This window comes from Zalophus californianus, chromosome 17, assembly GCF_009762305.2.
Source record: "Zalophus californianus isolate mZalCal1 chromosome 17, mZalCal1.pri.v2, whole genome shotgun sequence".
Taxonomy (NCBI): Eukaryota; Metazoa; Chordata; class Mammalia; order Carnivora; family Otariidae; genus Zalophus; species Zalophus californianus.
The window spans coordinates 11,020,675-11,037,754 of record NC_045611.1 but is presented as its reverse complement, the minus strand read 5'-3'; the positions used below and the strand labels follow the sequence as shown (position 1 = coordinate 11,037,754).

At 36.6% G+C, this 17,080-nt stretch overlaps 1 protein-coding gene across 4 annotated transcripts in view; it reads left to right on the top strand.

Annotated features, from left to right (window-relative positions):
* CNTNAP4 (contactin associated protein family member 4) overlaps positions 1 to 17,080 on the top strand; it is a 264,304-nt gene that overhangs the window by 161,417 nt on the left and 85,807 nt on the right. For all 4 annotated transcript variants that reach the window (XM_027620162.2, XM_027620161.2, XM_027620160.2 and 1 more), the window contains exons 5-8: positions 4,632 to 4,835; positions 5,387 to 5,571; positions 6,367 to 6,510; positions 9,930 to 10,191. In XM_027620162.2, the coding sequence (XP_027475963.1) occupies positions 4,632 to 4,835; positions 5,387 to 5,571; positions 6,367 to 6,510; positions 9,930 to 10,191 (795 nt within the window). The remainder of the gene's footprint in view (positions 1 to 4,631; positions 4,836 to 5,386; positions 5,572 to 6,366; positions 6,511 to 9,929; positions 10,192 to 17,080) is intronic.

Here is a 17,080-nt window from a genome sequence, read left to right as displayed (position 1 = left end):
GGTTCAGTCAGTTGAGCGTCTGCCTTCGGCTCAGGTCATGATCCTGGAGTCCCGGGATCGAGCCCCGCGTCGGGCTCCCTGCTCCGCGGGGAGTCTGCTTCTCCCTCTGCCCCTCCCCCCTGCTCATGCTGTCTCTCTCTCTCAAATAAAATCTTTAAAAAATGGTTCAGAAGGGGCCTAGCTGGAGGGGGATAAATGTGTCAGAACAGTTTGCAACTTGTTCCTAGAAAATTAGGGTTTATATCCTCCCTGTGGTGAACAGGGTGTGACAGGGCCACATTACTAATATCGTAGTAATTCAGTCATTGAAAACATAACTTCAGTTATAAGCCTACTAATGAACAGATTTACCATTAGTACATAATTCTTTCAGTCAAGTAACATGTCTCCTCCTACATCTTTGGACTATACGTCTTTTACGGTTACAAATTTTGTTAACTTCTGAATTTTCTACTACCTCTACTTTTCCTATTTATACATTTCACCTGTGTACAAAAGAGTCGTTTTCTGAAAGTGACAAAAGATGGACGTAAGTGTGATTCTGTTATTTGAAACAAGAATATTACTTTGGATGCTTATTTTAGTGTTTCTAAACAAATAAATACTGAGTTAAATTGCTTTCCTTAAGGGCCTGCTCTCATCAAATCTTTCATAAGTTAGTTTCAATGTAAAGAAATACTGTTATGAATCATCTGAACTTTTCTTTTGTGAGAATGTATTTGCATTGGTAGTGTCCTTTGTGGAATAGTGAAAATAAATTTGCCTTGAATGTTACTGGTGATGGCTGATACTTTCCCAGGGAAACCTGGGTGGCTCATTCGGTTAAGCGTCTGCCTTTGGCTCAGGTCATGATCCCAGGCTTCTGGGATCCAGCCCTGCTTTGGGCTCTCTGCTCAACCGGGAGCCTGCTTCTCCCTCTCCCTTGCCTGCTGCTCTGCCTACGTGTGATCTCTTTCTCTCTCTCCCTGTCAAATAAATAAATAGAATCTTTAAAAAAAAAATGTTGCTTCCCCAGTCAATGATGTGAAGCCCAAGTTGTACTTTTTAAGTTAGTAATGTTGAAAGCAGTTAAAAGAAGAAGAAGAAGAAGAAGAAGATAGCAGGAAGGGAAGAATGAAGGGGCGGAAATCGGAGGGGGAGACGAACCATGAGAGACTATGGACTCTGAGAAACAAACTGAGGGTTCTAGAGGGGAGGGGGTTTGGGGGGAGGGGTTAGCCTGGTGATGGGTATTAAAGAGGGCACGTTCTGCGTGGAGCACTGGGTCTTATATGCAAACAATGAATCATGGAACATTACATCAAAAACTAATGATGTAGGGTGATTAACGTAACATAATAAAAAATGTTAAAAAAAAGAAAGAATTTTCAAAAGCAAAAAAACATGACTTAAATTCAAATACAGAATAAACACATATGAAAGATGTATTTAATTAAAGAAGGAATCAAAAGGATGGTAAAGCTAGTTGGAAGAAGATTCAAGAGACTGAGTGTAGACAGGAATCCAAGAAAGAATGTTGGATTACTATTACTAGGTTGGGTACATGAATAGTTAATGTCCAACAGGGCAATAAAACCATAACTGTAGAACCATTTGTATTTCTACTGGGCAAAGAAATCTACAAATTAACATGTAACTTAACAAAGTCTGATCCTAATCTGTAATAAATAGTAAAATCAGACATTTATTAATTCACCTAGAATTAAATAATCTTTAGGTGAGTCTGTGAAGAAATGGTCCTATATGACATTGAAAGAATGTGAAGTTATTCCTCTGGATTATATTTAGTTTTTCCAATTTTTCTTAATGGTGGGTAAGACCATTTTCAAGAGAAACTACAAACCTCTCTCTCCCACCAGCATCCTTGGAGAGCTAGATTCTGATAATGAATTCAAATTCATTTTCTCTCTGTTTCCCTCTCTCTGTCTGTCTCTCTCAAGACTTTTTTAAATATAATAACAGATTTTTATATCATTAGCTGTATATGCCACAACACAGTGTTTTGTGATTATTGTTGAAAATTGTATGCTTTTTATATATCAGATATGCTGTGTAGATAGCTTTTTATAACAGTGACTTATATTAGACTCATTATAAGTGAGTCTTTTATTTAAAGTAATACTGTTAGGAATCACCCTGAATTTTTTTTTAATGAAAATTCTTGTACATATGTTGCACATGTATAAGTTAAAAGTTTTCCTATGCTGACATTGTACTCACATTCTGAATTATACAGCTCTTTTCTCTGAAGCTATTGTTCACACACATGTGAAATCTGTTTATTCTTCTCCTCCTTAAACTACTTTCTCACTTTCAGACCCATTTTCAAGGCAAGCCCTGCTCACTCTTCTTCCTCTTCTGAGAGTTGAATTGCTGACTGTCACCATATTTCTCAGCAACCCTCAGAGCTTCCTTTCCTGACAGTGAAGGAGAGAAAGTGTTGGGAGAATGCCGAGGTTTTGGAGAATTAAATGTCCTAAGAGTAATTCTAAAAGTTTATGGGAACACATATAGGACTTGAAGACCGTGGGGAGTAGGAAGGTCAGTGGTGAGGTTTCCCCAACTCCCTTAACTGAAGAGACCCAGTCTTCTGTTAGGCTCCATCAGTCTGTCATGGCTGCTCACTGGTTAAGGCATGTCCATCTTCGTGGAATGTCAGCTCTATGAGGGCAGGAGCCATGCTGGTGTTGATTACTCTCTTAGTCTCAGCATCCATCCCAGGGTCTCACAAACGATGCGCTAAATACATACTTATTGAACGAATGTCTCACATTACTGAAGTATTATCTATGGAGTCAGGAGATAACAGGTAAGAGTGAAAGTGGCAAGTGGCTTCAGTTTAAGAGAGGGGGCGGTACACCATTGCTTCAAGCGTCAGTCCTTCACTGTCCTGTTTTTACTGATGGAAATATTGTAGGCACAAAAGCTTTAGGTGCCATGAAGGGTGAATATGACCATTATAACATATAATAGCGAAGAAGAGAAAAAAAGAAATAGTAGGCTGAACTCACACAGGTTGAACCTTTCCTGGAAAAAAAATTCTCTTGGTAGCTAATCCCAAAAATAGACTTTATCTAAAATAAAATCATTATTATGATGGTTGCCTTTAAGCAATACATTAACTCAGAGATAACTGCATGGCTCCAAATGTGACAGCATTTAAAGTCTGTCTTATTGGAATTTTTCTTAATTTATTGTAATCTAATAATCATAGAACACATTATTTGTATACGACACAGAGTTATGTTTTTACCGTGCACATTCATTCAGCTATATAACAAGGAATAATTGTTCAGTTAACATTATTCTTTCTACAGAATGCAATGTTTATTCATGTGCATTTGGTGAATGGATTATTTATAAGCACATTAACAAGATGTGGAAAAATCAAACCTCTGAATTTTCAAAAGATAACTGCATGAAATAGTTGAAAAAAATTTCAGGGGGTGGTGAGTTATAAATGGTTCACATTAAATATGATGGATAATCTGAATGAAATGTGTATTTGGGCATACAAGTAGCTGTAATAATTTTGTCAAATGAAACAAAGTGAGTAAACTTTAATGTCATTTCATTGACTGGGAAGAGTTAGCTAACCAGTTGAAAAATAGCTTCATTGGGTTTCCCTAACCTCTTCGTTTATTACATAAATGTACACTCAAGGGTAATTGCCTTAAAAAAAATCTTTGACTTGCAAAATGTAGAAAACACTGCTAGGTTTTCTGAGTATTATCAGTTCTACTTCGTGTCTGTTGTTCAGGGTGCAACTGATTTTGACAGATGTGCTGTTACGTTACTGGTATAACATGACATCTTTTTTCAGATGAACTGAATAAAAGTGATCTTGACAATGAGTAGATAAGACACTGTCAGAAAGCTGAAAAAACATGTCAGTGTCACAGTTTTGACACAAATGCAGCAGAACAGCCCCTATAATATCATTGAGTGAATGCCTTTCCAAAGATGTCCTCTAGAAGACAGAATATAGCATTGCTCTTAAGTACTATTACTTAGCCACAAAAATCATAAAATAAAACACAAAGGTCAGCTTAATATATACTTGAGGTGGCATTTGATGAGTCCGATGTATGTGTGTGTATTTATATGTAGATCTCTTATCTACAGCCTGTATGAGAGAATTTTGAGACATCAAACCATTTTTTCAGGAGCCAAAAAGCATTTAACTTCAATACTTCAGGAACATCATTAAAAATACTGATTGTGAAATATGCAAAGTGATTTTATGGATATTGATCATAATCTTTTTCCTGATTTTCTTTTGTTTACTGAATGAAAAGAATAGCTTTCAATAATTTGAGAAAATTAGGAATGCAATTTAAGATGTATTTCTAGATCAAGATTTTGTAAATAGGTTAGTGAAGACTAAAATGGAATCAATCCCAGGCATCAAGAGAGAATTAGACATTGGAACTTTTATTTTCCCTTATGACTGGCTTGAAACTGAACTGTGCATATGTGTGTTTATGCACAATGCACAATGCTTTATGTATATCATATGTATATGATATATATATATATATATATATACACACACACACACACACATTTAAAATGCTTTACTAAAAAGTATATGTATCCTTTAGAGTGACTTTCAATGTCTTTGTCTCTAGGATCAGAGGTGGTTGATCTTGATGGAAAAAGTTCCCTTCTCTACAGATTTGATCAAAACTTCCTGAGCCCAGTAAAGGATATTATTTCTTTGAAATTTAAAACTATGCAGAGTGATGGAATTCTGCTCCACCGGGAAGGGCAAAATGGAGATCATATCACACTGGAATTAAGAAGAGGAAGACTCTTTTTACTTATTAATTCAGGTAAAATTATTTGGTGAAGTACTTGAAAATCTGGCCATTTGGATATCACTTCAGTAAATTTATATTTTTATAGCTTCTCTTTTAATAGTTAAGGTGCCTTATTTCCATAGTCAAGGGCTTATATGTACACCAGTATTGCACTTTCATGTACAAGTGCCTCATATTTTACAAATTGTACAAGACCCTCATTTGATATTTTTTACAAAGTGCCAGGAGAACTACATAGCTGTTTTCAAACATCATGAAGAAAGTCATTGAAAATACTGAACTAGTAAAAATAATGAGGTTGTAGCAAAGATAAAATTTACATTGCAAATGAGCATGTGATGGGAACTACTAATAAAAAGAATTAACAGTGGAAGAAATTACAACAAGGTTGAGAGGACATTATATTCAAACTTCAGGTAGATCCATACTAGTGTTTTGGATGGAATGCAAGGAAGGAGATTGCAATTATTATGGGTTATGAGAGATGCTGGTCCACAAGGGGGAACTTTTTTTTTTTTTTTAGACTAGGAATAATGGTGCCATTATTTTTTTTCTCTTCTCAGGGGAAGCCAAACTGCCCTCCACTCACACGCTCATCAATCTCACCCTGGGCAGCCTGCTGGACGATCAACACTGGCACTCCGTGCTCATCCAGCTCGTGGGCAAACAGGTCAACTTTACAGTGGATGAGCACAGGCACTGTTTCCACGCCCATGGAGAATTCAGTTACCGGGACCTTGATCATGAGGTGTGATAGTTATGTTTCAATTAATACGGATTTTTATGATGTGTATGTTGCGTAGCCATGCAAAAGAAAATACACTGTAGGGAGCACCCCTCGCCTCTTTCAGAGTAATTCCAAGTCCTGGCAAAGTGTTTCCCAAGGTGACCTAACTCACAATAGCAGATTTGGGCAGATACTACTGATGCTTCATCTTTCTGACAATATGTTAACCTGCTCTTACAGAGAGAGATTTTCTTTTTTACCTGAAATGTATAGTCACAGAGTATCACATGTAGGAAATCTCCAGGAGATTGTATTACCAGAAGTGGATATAGAATGTGTTGCGTGGTTTTTTTTTTTGTGCTGTAGGGCATCCTTGAGCAGTGTAGATTTATGGAGAGGTTGTAGTAATGAATAGATTATCAATTGATTCAAATCACAAATAACCAATATGTGCCGGAAATGTAGATAAAACATAATGCCATTATAACCAGTTATGTTATTAAACAGAGGTTTACCATGGATATAAAGCTACATTTTTATTCATCAACCAATAAACATCAAATCCAGATGTGATTAGTAACTTGTAAGAATAATCAAGCTCTTGTGTAAATGAAAACTGAATGCATGTAAATTTGTTTTCAAATCTGCATTTTAATTTTTAAAAATATCCATATGAAATTAGCAACATGGCAGTGTAGAGTGATGAAAAATTGATTTATCTGTGATGATTAAAGCTATAGCTGCTAATTATAATTATTTAAGCAGATTATCAGAAAATCACTAAACAATATTATTGATGCCATTTTTCTTTCTAAGATCAGCTTTGGAGGGATTCCAGCACCTGGAAAATCAGTGTCATTCCCCCATAAGAATTTTCATGGGTGTCTAGAAAACCTTTATTATAATGGAGTAGATGTCATTGATCTGGCCAAGCGACAAAAACCAGAGATCATCACTATGGTAAGAGAATCTTCATGTAAACGAATGAGTGAAACTATGTTACTTTTCCACACAATAAAACTGCTCCATTTTGGATTCCCACATGATATGATGTTTTAGAAATTACTCTTTTAAAAATTTTCTCTGCTAGGCAATATGCATGGAAAGGATTAATCCTATCTAAAGGAATTATAATGCACAGGGCATGATTATTTTATTTTTATATAAAGTAAAGCATTTTTTTGTTTTACAGTTGATAATTTAATTCTGTGATGTTATTACTCCAGGGGACTAATTTCTTTGCTGTGTAACTTCCTTAATAAGATACTCCCTGACAAACTCCCTAAATAAGCATGCCAAGTTCCTGGAATCAGATAACATCCATGTACATTAGAGAGACACTTGAAAAACTGTATTTTGCCACGGTCATTCATAACAAATAAGAGAAACGAATAGGCTGTTACAACACTGCATCTGCCAGGCTGTCCCAGTAGCAGTTGTTGGTCAGGCTGCATTATATTCTAATTCTGTGGAAATGCAACAGCTTTTAAATATGACTGTACTGGTCAGGGTTCAGTCAGGGAAGCAGCACCACTATGAGTCTTACAAACAAGGGATCTATTTTCGGACTTGGATCTTAACAATTGTCAGAGGAACTGGAATGTGGAGGCCAGCTGTCAGGAAGAAGAGACAGAGCATAGTGAAGGAGAGCCAGGACAAACTGGAGCAAACCAGCTCCTCTGTGATCATCCTTCAAAACGCTTTGGAAGAAAATGGCTGGCGTTTCACTTGTGACTCAGATATCACAGAAGCTCCGTTTTGGGCTCACTTTTCACCAGAACCAGCCGTGGAAGGGTTTTCTGGGAAACATGGTTTCCAGTTTAACCAGCTTCTTGATAGAAAAGCAGACACACAGATCCATTTCAGTACATTTCTTTAATTGTTCAAAATTCAGGATATATCCGTTTAAGCTCGTGCTGTGTCAGCCAATCCCAAAGCATATCGTGGGAAGATTTGTTGTTTACAAAAGATTTTATTCCTGATTCTCTGTGTGAATTGGTAGTATTTGTAGGAGTATACCATCCAGAAAGATTTTTAGTTTTTTTTTTTTTATAAAAGGGAAGATGATTTAAAAGGAAAATGAAAAAAAGAAAAACTGTAGATAGATGTGTTTCATGGGCAAACGAGTTTCCAGAAACCGCTCATGCAGCTAACCCCCACTTTTCAATTGCAAGAGGATTTGCTGCTTGCAAGGTAGCAGGCAGCCGTCCAAATGAAGCATCAGACCAAACTGCAGCTGGTAAAATGTTTACAGTTTTACGAGGTTTGTTAGTTTCTAATTGCCTTTACATTTTGGGTCAGTGTAGTTTATTTTCCCGCTTTTGTTATTTCATTCACTGGGACAAGATATTTGTCTACAATGAAAGATAATTCACTTTTAACAGAATCACAGTATAACCAAATATTTTTGTTTAACCAAGACCAAATGGTTTAATTCCAAAATGTATCCTTCTAAATAAAGTCGATTTCACTGACTTTTCAAATCTATATTTGGAAAACATGTTAAAGATTACTTTCAGGAAAAATAAATACGTTCATATTCATTTCTGAAGCCTGTTAAGGAACGTACTTAATTATTTCTAAATAATTAAACCTTAAAGTTTTTTGAAATCCTTAAATATCTATTTTACTCTACTAGCAGAATAACTTATATATATAGTATTTTAATGAAAATTTATGCAATTCTAAGATATCTTGAAGATCTTATAATAGATTTTATAATAAATAAATTTTATAATAAACCATTAGATGAGAAATAATACATATTAATCAGATGATACGGGCATAATGATAAGAAATGATAAGAAAAAGCCAAAAATGTTTTAAAATAAATGTTTTAAAAATAAAGGAAGGTTGGGGCACCTGCCTGGCTCATTCAGTAGATCATGTGACTCTTGATCTTACGGTTTTGAGTTCAAGCCCCACATTGGGTGTAGAGATTACTTAAAAATAAAATCTTTTAAAAAAATAAAGGAATGTGAGTAGTACGTTATACATTGTAGTGTCCAATATAAAACATAAGAGGAAAAATGTGGGCGCCTGGGTGGCTCAGTCAGTTAAGCATCTGACTCTTGGTTTCGCCTCAGGTCATGATCTCAGGGTCCTGGGATCGAGCCCTGCATCGGGCTCCCTGCTCAGTGGGGAGTCTACTTCTCTCCCTCTCCCTCTACTGCTCCCCCTGCTTGTGCTCACTTTCTCTCTCTCTCCACAATAAATAAATAAATATTAAAAAAAATTGTGCTAAGGATATAAACAGACCATTCTGAGGAAAGCCAGTCCAAAAGAGCCACAAACTCATGAAAAATGCGCAGATCCACTGTTGGTCAGGTAAATGCAAGATAAATAAAAATGGTATATCACGTTAACATTTTGTCATTGAACTTGTGCAGATTTAAAAGATCCTTTAATACCTATTCCTGCCAAGGGTGTGGGGACAAGGCTATCCTTATATATTACCAGAAGAAATGTGGAGTATTTTAACTTCTTTTTGGAAAAGAAGCTGGAAATATTTATTAAAACATATAGGGATATATAGTTTTGCATTTAGAACCCTCTTCTGTAGAACTGAAAATACACATAGGAGCATGTAGAGTTATTTATTATAGCGTTGCTGGGAGAGGTAAAACCTGGAAATAAGCACATTAACAGGAAAACGGTTGAGTAAAAGTTGGACTAGTCACATAATAGAGTATTATGCAATCAACAAAAAGAAGGAATTAGGCTTATGCCAGGCTCAAAAGGATTTCCATAAGGTATTTTTTAGTTCTAAAACATAGTTCCTACTTTTGTAAAATAAATAATGCCTAGTGTGTAGGTATATCATCAACATATAAGTAAGTGCTTATGTACATATAAATGAACATAAAACTGAAACTATATATATATATTATATATATAAATAAGAGTTCCAATGGGAAAAGAGAAAAATAGGAAAAAAATACAGAAGGAAAAACAGTAGCTCATTAATATTGGGCATGTTATGGGGTGGATTAGAACCAAAGGCATCAAAGGATGCAGGAGAAAAGGATTTCACCCAGAGCTCAGGGAATGGAAAGCCAAGAAAAGTTAAAAACAAAGAATTGGCTTAAATAAATTTTTATTGATCTCAATGGCGTTGAGTTGGATGCCCTTTATAGAAGTTGAGAGCTGGGGGAAAACGGATTTCACCAAGAACCTAGGGAAAGATTTTACTATCACAGGATTTGAAGAACCTTTAAGATATATGGCAAGGATTTGATTTTTCATGTTGATAGCAATTTGTTGTTGTTTTAAACCAAGGATAATATGAGATTGATAAACGGCCTTTGTGAATACTTCCATTTCTATTACTACAATGATGTGAGCCATTCTTAAAGCTTTTTCTTTTGCTTTCTTCTCAGGGAAATGTGTCGTTTTCCTGTTCACAATCACAGTCTGTGCCTGTGACTTTTCTCAGCCCTAGGAGTTACTTAGCTCTGCCAGGCTTTTCCGGGGAGGACGAGCTTTTGACCGCGTTTCAATTTCGAACCTGGAATAAGGCAGGACTTCTGCTATTCAGCGAACTTCAGCTGGTTTCAGGGGGTCTCCTCCTCTTTCTTAATGATGGAAAACTTAAGCTGAATCTCTTCCAGCCAGGAAAATTACCCAGTGACATCACAGCAGGTAATAAATGTGTTCCTGCAGGCAAAGCATATGGGTTTGAAAGATTTCATTATCTCTCAGTCCCTTTTCCGTAAAATTTTATGCATAACCAAAAAATTAGTATTTGTTTAATAAATGAGTACTTGAGTTAATAAGATTATCAGTGTTCTGCCTTACAGGACCTTGATTCCAATTTCCTTTTAAATATGGCTTTGACACTAGCAGTTCTTATTAACCAAATGATAGTTATGAGGGACTAGAAATGTCCTTTCATGACCCTCTTGCCCACTCCAGATAAGTGGCTATATTCCGAGGAAATGTGTTTTGGGGAAAAATGCGAAAGACTTTGAAATGGATCCAAAAGTTTACTGGGCATCTTCAGGGGAAGACTAGGCTCTGTCTCACACAGCCATTAGCCTTATCTGGTCCATGAGAGAAAAGGAGAGGTCTTTCTTGGATCTGTATCTTTATTTCTATATTCGTGTGTGATGTAAAACTGAAATGATGAGTCAAAATATCTTCACTTGCTGTTGTATTCTGTACAGAGTTGGATACATTTGGGGAGGTTGAAAAGATTCATGCCAGGTTCTTCATTTGGGCACCAAATGAGATTCTGTCCACTTCTAGGCAATACGGTATCATAATGATTTGAAGTACTATAATTATGGAGACTATATGAGTATCTGGAAAATTAATGTCTAATTTAGGTCAGTGCTTTGGGTGAGGGATATTTTTGTCTCTTCATTAAAATTATATAGTTCTTGACAAGGGATCTCCATCACACTTTCATATGTGTGGAATAACACCCAAGCCAAGCAACTAGAGGTCACACTGGGGTAAATGGCTACATCAGTTTAATAAATGATCTTTAAAAAAAATTAAAGATGCTATTGTACTACTCCTCTATATTAACTATGACCAAAATTAATAGAATATGACTGAGAGAGGAAAAATCGGTTAGATCACAATCAGAAACTAAATATAGGAAGAACAAGTATACAAATGGATGTACAAATGCATAGTCTTTATGTATCTTTTTTGTTGCTCAGTATATCACTGCAATTAAATGTGGGAGCTGAAAGTTCAATATTAATTATAATTTTTAACAGCCACTATGTTGTGACTTTTTAATGTAATGCTCAAAATGTGGTAGATTTGCAGGCTTGACAGAAGGAAATAAATTAATCAGTGCCATATGAATAATTAACAGGCTCCCTAAAATGAGGGCCTAAAAATGTAAGCTTGTCATTAATGTGTTGTTTATTGTGATTTATTTGACATCATAAGGAGTGGTTATATTCACAGCCTTCTTTCAACATCTTAAAGAAACTGCTTCAGTATGTTACTATAGTGAGCCCCATGAAGCTAGTCCATTTCTAAACACATTACAGGCATGAATATTTATTAAATTACTAGGCAGAAGTCTATATAGAATACTCTGAATGATTTAAAAATCTCTAAATTAATGTTTAAATTCGTATGTAAAGTAATCCATTATAGCATCAGAGGACTCAGTATGATTGTTTCCATAGCTAATAACAAGGAACCTCAACTATGGATGAATGCCAAGATAGGAAAAATCATTACACTTGAGATTATGCAAGTAGGCTTTGACTTACCAACTCCCCCACTCCCATTTTTCCAGTTTCTTGAAAAATATTAATTTTGGCCAGTTTCAGTGAGGCAAGCACCTTTTGCACTTGAAAATGGAGTATATAAATGGTAGTTGGGTGAGTGGTTCATTGGTTCTGTCATGGGGAAGGCTTTCACATGCACAATGTTCAAGAATTAAGTCCTTTGTCAGAATGTATTATAATGACTCTTTAAAGGGAATCAAATACTTATTGATGGATTTGTATCATAGTATGTTAAAGCTTTCCATTCTGTAAGGGTGGCTCAATTTTTCTTAGCGACTGAAGATATTAAATTACTAATCTTGTATGTTTTAAAGAATCCAAATTTTTCTGTCTTTTGCAGTAGAATAACAATTAAATTGTGTTGAGAAAGAACCGAATTGTTCAAATCTTTGAATTAGCAGGATAAATTTTTAATGTGCTATACAGTTTGGCAAATTGTCACTTGAAATTCTTTGAAAATAACTGTGTCAGCCTGTATCATTTTTGAAATATTAAAGATACTAGTCTAAATTATAAAAGATATTAGCAGTATTACAAAACCCCTCATGACACAAAATATTTCCAGTCTTTGTTGCTTTTATAGATGTCAAAGCAAAAATTGTTCAGATGGCATCAAGGACCCAACGAACAGTGTCGTTATATTTTCTTATTTCAAGCAAACTCATTATTGTAGGATTTGAGATTTCTGCTATGAGTTAGTGTTTTTGCTGCTGTTTTTGCCTGAAGGTGAAAATCAGGCCTATAAAGCAGCTTCTTGCTCTCATGAGCAGGGCCTGGCGATGCGGGCTTGCAGAGTAAGAGATGTTTCTGACATTTTTAATTTACTAGACCTTCATGATTCTTGTGGCCCTACCAGAGGAGCAGCCCTCTTGATTTGCCTAACCCAGAAGAAGCCTTGTTTTATTCCACCTTCTTCCCTTTCACTGTTAAAATATTCCTACTTTCAGATTGTAAACCTGTCACTCCCCAAAACTCCCTCTTTTTCCTGAAGTGATTGGCACCAGTGATCTCCATATTTTCATCTTGACAAGCGCTGTCTGGTGGCCTGGAACTTTAGTTCTGGTTAGTGAATATAGTTAATGGATATAGGAATTTCTGACACTGTTTCAGAGCTCTTAAAGATTTTTAAAAATGGGAAAAACCCTTCAGTTGCTCCTCGAGCAATAGCCTACATATAAGCCCCTTTTGCACCTTTGCAAAGAACCTACCCCGTACAGCAGGCTTTTTTTCTTTCGACATCTTATTTCATGGATGCCTATCACAGTCTTAATGAGAGAGTGATGTTGGCTAAGCTGTCCCAGTTTCTCTGTAGCAACTTAGGGTTGGGACCAGACGATTGTATACGAGGAGCAGATGGAAATCATTTTCCTCCTTCTGTATTTTGTGTGTTTATGTGGTTGGACCTGAGAAGGTGAGAAAAAGAGAGGGAGGGGGAGACAGAGATAGAGAGAGAGGGACAAAGAAGGAGGAGGAGGGTAAGAGGTTGGGCCGGGAGAAGAGAGGGAGGGCGAGAGTTCTGGTAAACAGTTGGGTTTTCCCCCACTACCTGTAATTGCAAGCACTTCTGTTTATTTTTCTATTCTTTCATAATTCCACTTAGAGTTGTCAGTGCTTTCCATCCCAAGTCCACAATGAACATACCTGTAATCAAGCAAGCTGTGGGTTTATTGCTTATTGCAGCAAGTATGACACATACCCTGGGGAGCCGCGGGCGTGTCTTCACGTAAAGGTGTTAAGGATGATTTATTGTAAGATTTGGGGTTGTCAGCTTTTTTGGGGGGAGGTTTCAAGGAAGTGGAAAACTCCTCTGGATTAAATGTTGCTAGGAAGTGAGGGTAATTGTGTGATGAGGTGTCTTTGTAAATCTTATCTAGGATGGAGGAACGAAATAAGGCCAAAGCTGTAATTGGTATAAAAAAAAAAATAAAATCGGTTGTCATTCATATTATCCAGAAGAGGAACTTTGGCATTTTTGTGGTTTTCACAATAGCCTTGTTATTGTCTGGGCTTACACAAGATTATGAAGTAGCCTTGGCTTTTTTTTTTTTTTTGGTCCCATTTCATTGTTGTTTCCTTGACTAATATTGGTGTTCTATGAGATTGTGTTCAACGGGAGAACACCAAGGCCTAGCCCCGAGTGCCTGCCAACTTCTCATACCACCAAGGCCTCCTCAGAGTGCCAGGCCACTTCCTAGCAGTTTGGGGGCTGCTTTTTGGTTTCTTTTGTAATTATTTACAAGAGCAAAAAAAAATAAAGGCACCGCCTGTCCTGCAGGCAGAGAACAGTATGGGTTTTGAAATCAGCTCACCAGCTGGACATGACCTTGGATAGTTTGTTGTTCTTATTTGAGCATTTTCCCCATATTTAAAATGAGCATAATACTAGCAGTGTTGAAGATTAAATACACAATGCATGTAAAGCACACAGTACCTGTTATGAAATCCATAAAAACTGTTACTATTATTTTTTTATTATACCAACAACATGCCCCTCCCCCAGACTCAAAGCTTATGAGTGGTGGGAGCAGTCCTCAAATTAGCATTTATTTACCTGATAACATGAACAAGAAAAAGTACAAATTCTGTGATTCTTCTCCTTCCCTTCTTTTACAGTGGTGTGGTCTTTTAAGGGGCTCCCTCTCATCAGACCTAAAAGAGGGAAGGAGTTGTATACTTAAAAAAAAAAAATAGAACCTAATTTCAAAATTATCCTTTTATTATGTCAAGTTAAGAGAAAGAAATTAATTGGACTTTTCATTGTTTAATTTACATAATAAATCCCACTGATGGGTAAAAAGCCTCCTCCTCCGAAGTCAGTGGTGTCTGTTGTAAGTGAGGCTTGGGAGGAGCTTTCCAGTGGTTCCCCCACAAACACAGCACAACTTCACTACGTGCCGGCTGGTGAGGGGGGTGACTTAACTGTGTCAGATGACAGCACGGCTGTCCTAGCAGTCTTTGCTCTTAATCTAAACTGGCTTCTGTATTGACAGAAGAAATTCCCAAGCTTTGACTTTAATCCTGCAGCATGCGTCACCCAGCAGATACCTGGAGCACTGCTACTCAAAAGCGTGGTCCCTGGACTAACACTCATTCAGTGAAATATTTGTTTCCAAGAGGAGCGTAAACCTTGGCATTAAGTTCTAAGAACCTGTTAGAGCAATAAGATCTTGCTGTGCCATCCAAGCGTATGGATGCTGGGCTTGTATTTTATGTCTTCTTTATTTAATTTTTACTAACTTTTCCCTCAGTTTTATGAAAGTGTCATTCTGCTCTGGGCCAGGAAAGAAAATGTTCATCACTACAGGTAGCTTGAGAAGCACTGTCCTGGACCTATAAGAAGCCTAAGATAAGATAACAGAAGCAGAATCATGTTTACAGGCATGTCCAACCTTTGAGAGAGCCGATAGGCGGTGCGTGGTGGCGCGTGGTGGTGGAGGGAGGGTGGGAGGCGTCTTTGCGTGTGACGCAAAGCTCAGTACAAGGACTTTCACTCCAAATGTATTCTCTTAAAGGAAGCTCTAGATGACAAATCTGGGGCATTTGATTTATTTTAGTCCAATCTCATACCGTCAGGAATTACATAACTCTTCAGTCGTCTATTTCCAGAGCCCACTCTTAGAAAATGTGTCTAAAAGTATCTAACCTACATTTTTCAGTTTTCAGGTCTTTCTCATTATCTTTTTCACAAACCAAGCCAGTTGGGTCTTTGAAAATCTTTTTTGCCTCCTGGATGTAGTATAAAAATGAGCTTCGGTGCCCAGGATGGAATTTGCGTTATACTAAATAAATCCAGGGCAAAGAGCTTAATCGCCTAAGAGAGCTTCTACACATTTTCTATCTGAAAGCCTGTGGTCAAAAATAGGTAGGGATGTAAAGAAATTGTACATTGTACATAATATCAGAAAAGAGGCCATGACCTTTGGGTTTAATAGAGTTTCCTATTTTAGTTTACTAATTGGATATACAGAATCATACAGCATTGAGTATTCAATGGATATAAACCTTACTGGTAAATCCACAATAGAGTTGCTTAGAGTCCACCTGTTTGCTGATATTCAGACAGAGAACCTTTGTAGACTTAATTCCCTTAAAGAAGGAAAGGGCTAAGTCATCTAATGGATTCATGAAACTAGAGCTGCCTTGGGAGGGAGGGGAGATTGTTTTTTAGGGGTGAAGAGAATACTTTGATTTTTGATTAATGCGATTTTTGTTTATATATATAATCTTGAAAAATCCACGGAAAATATAAAAATGAATAAAACCCACAATTTTCCATTATGCAAAAATTACTGTTTATATATAGGGGTATTTCCTTTCAGCCCTTCCCCATATTTGTACAAAAAGTAAGACTATCATTAGACTATCATATGTGTAGTTGATTCTCGTCATTTGCAATAGTTATGTTGTGTAAAGTCATCGTGAACATTGAATTAGCAAATATTGAACTCCACTCCTAGGGGAATTATGGGGTTAGGTTCCTGTGACCTTCTGGTCACAACATTTTTGTCAACCAGTCAATATATAACCTTGCTTTTATATGTGATTCTGTTTAAAGATACCTTATTTAATATATATTGTTGATCCATTCACATTGAACTCGTGGCCAGCTTCACTATAACCAATGCCTGAATGAAGTTCATATAACATGTTTATTTTCTCTGTGAGGCACTATCACAGCCTTCTTGCATTTAGGAACACCAGACAGTACTTCATCACTATGCCTGGGGTCTTTTAAATGGCAAAATCACCAACCAAAAGCACAAAAATGTGGGAAACGCGTTTACATATGAGAGCTGAAACAAGTGTTTCCTTGTTTAACCTCAGCTGGAAACACATGTGTCGCTGAACTCAATTTATTCACTGCTCTTTGCATTTCTGTGAATGATTCCAAAGATGCCCTGAGTATTGATTTTGGGGTTACAAATAAATTATGGTGAGTACGTGAAGTTGAAAACATGGAATCTACACACCATGAGGATCGGCTCTGTAAATGTGGTTTTACACACTGCTTTATTTTTTAACTTCATATTATATGGGAAAACTTTCAATATTCATTATAGTAATTTTTGTAATGATGGACTTGATATACATTGCTAAATATATAATATTATAAAAGATGACTACACAAAAATGTAAAAAAGCAGATAAATCATTTTATTGGGTCTAACCGAGAATTTTGGAAAATATCTGTGCTCTTCCCAAACCCCTCCCCGTAAAAGGTAAAAGTACACGATGGAAGCTGAAAACTGTCCATGCCAAATAATTGGAAGATT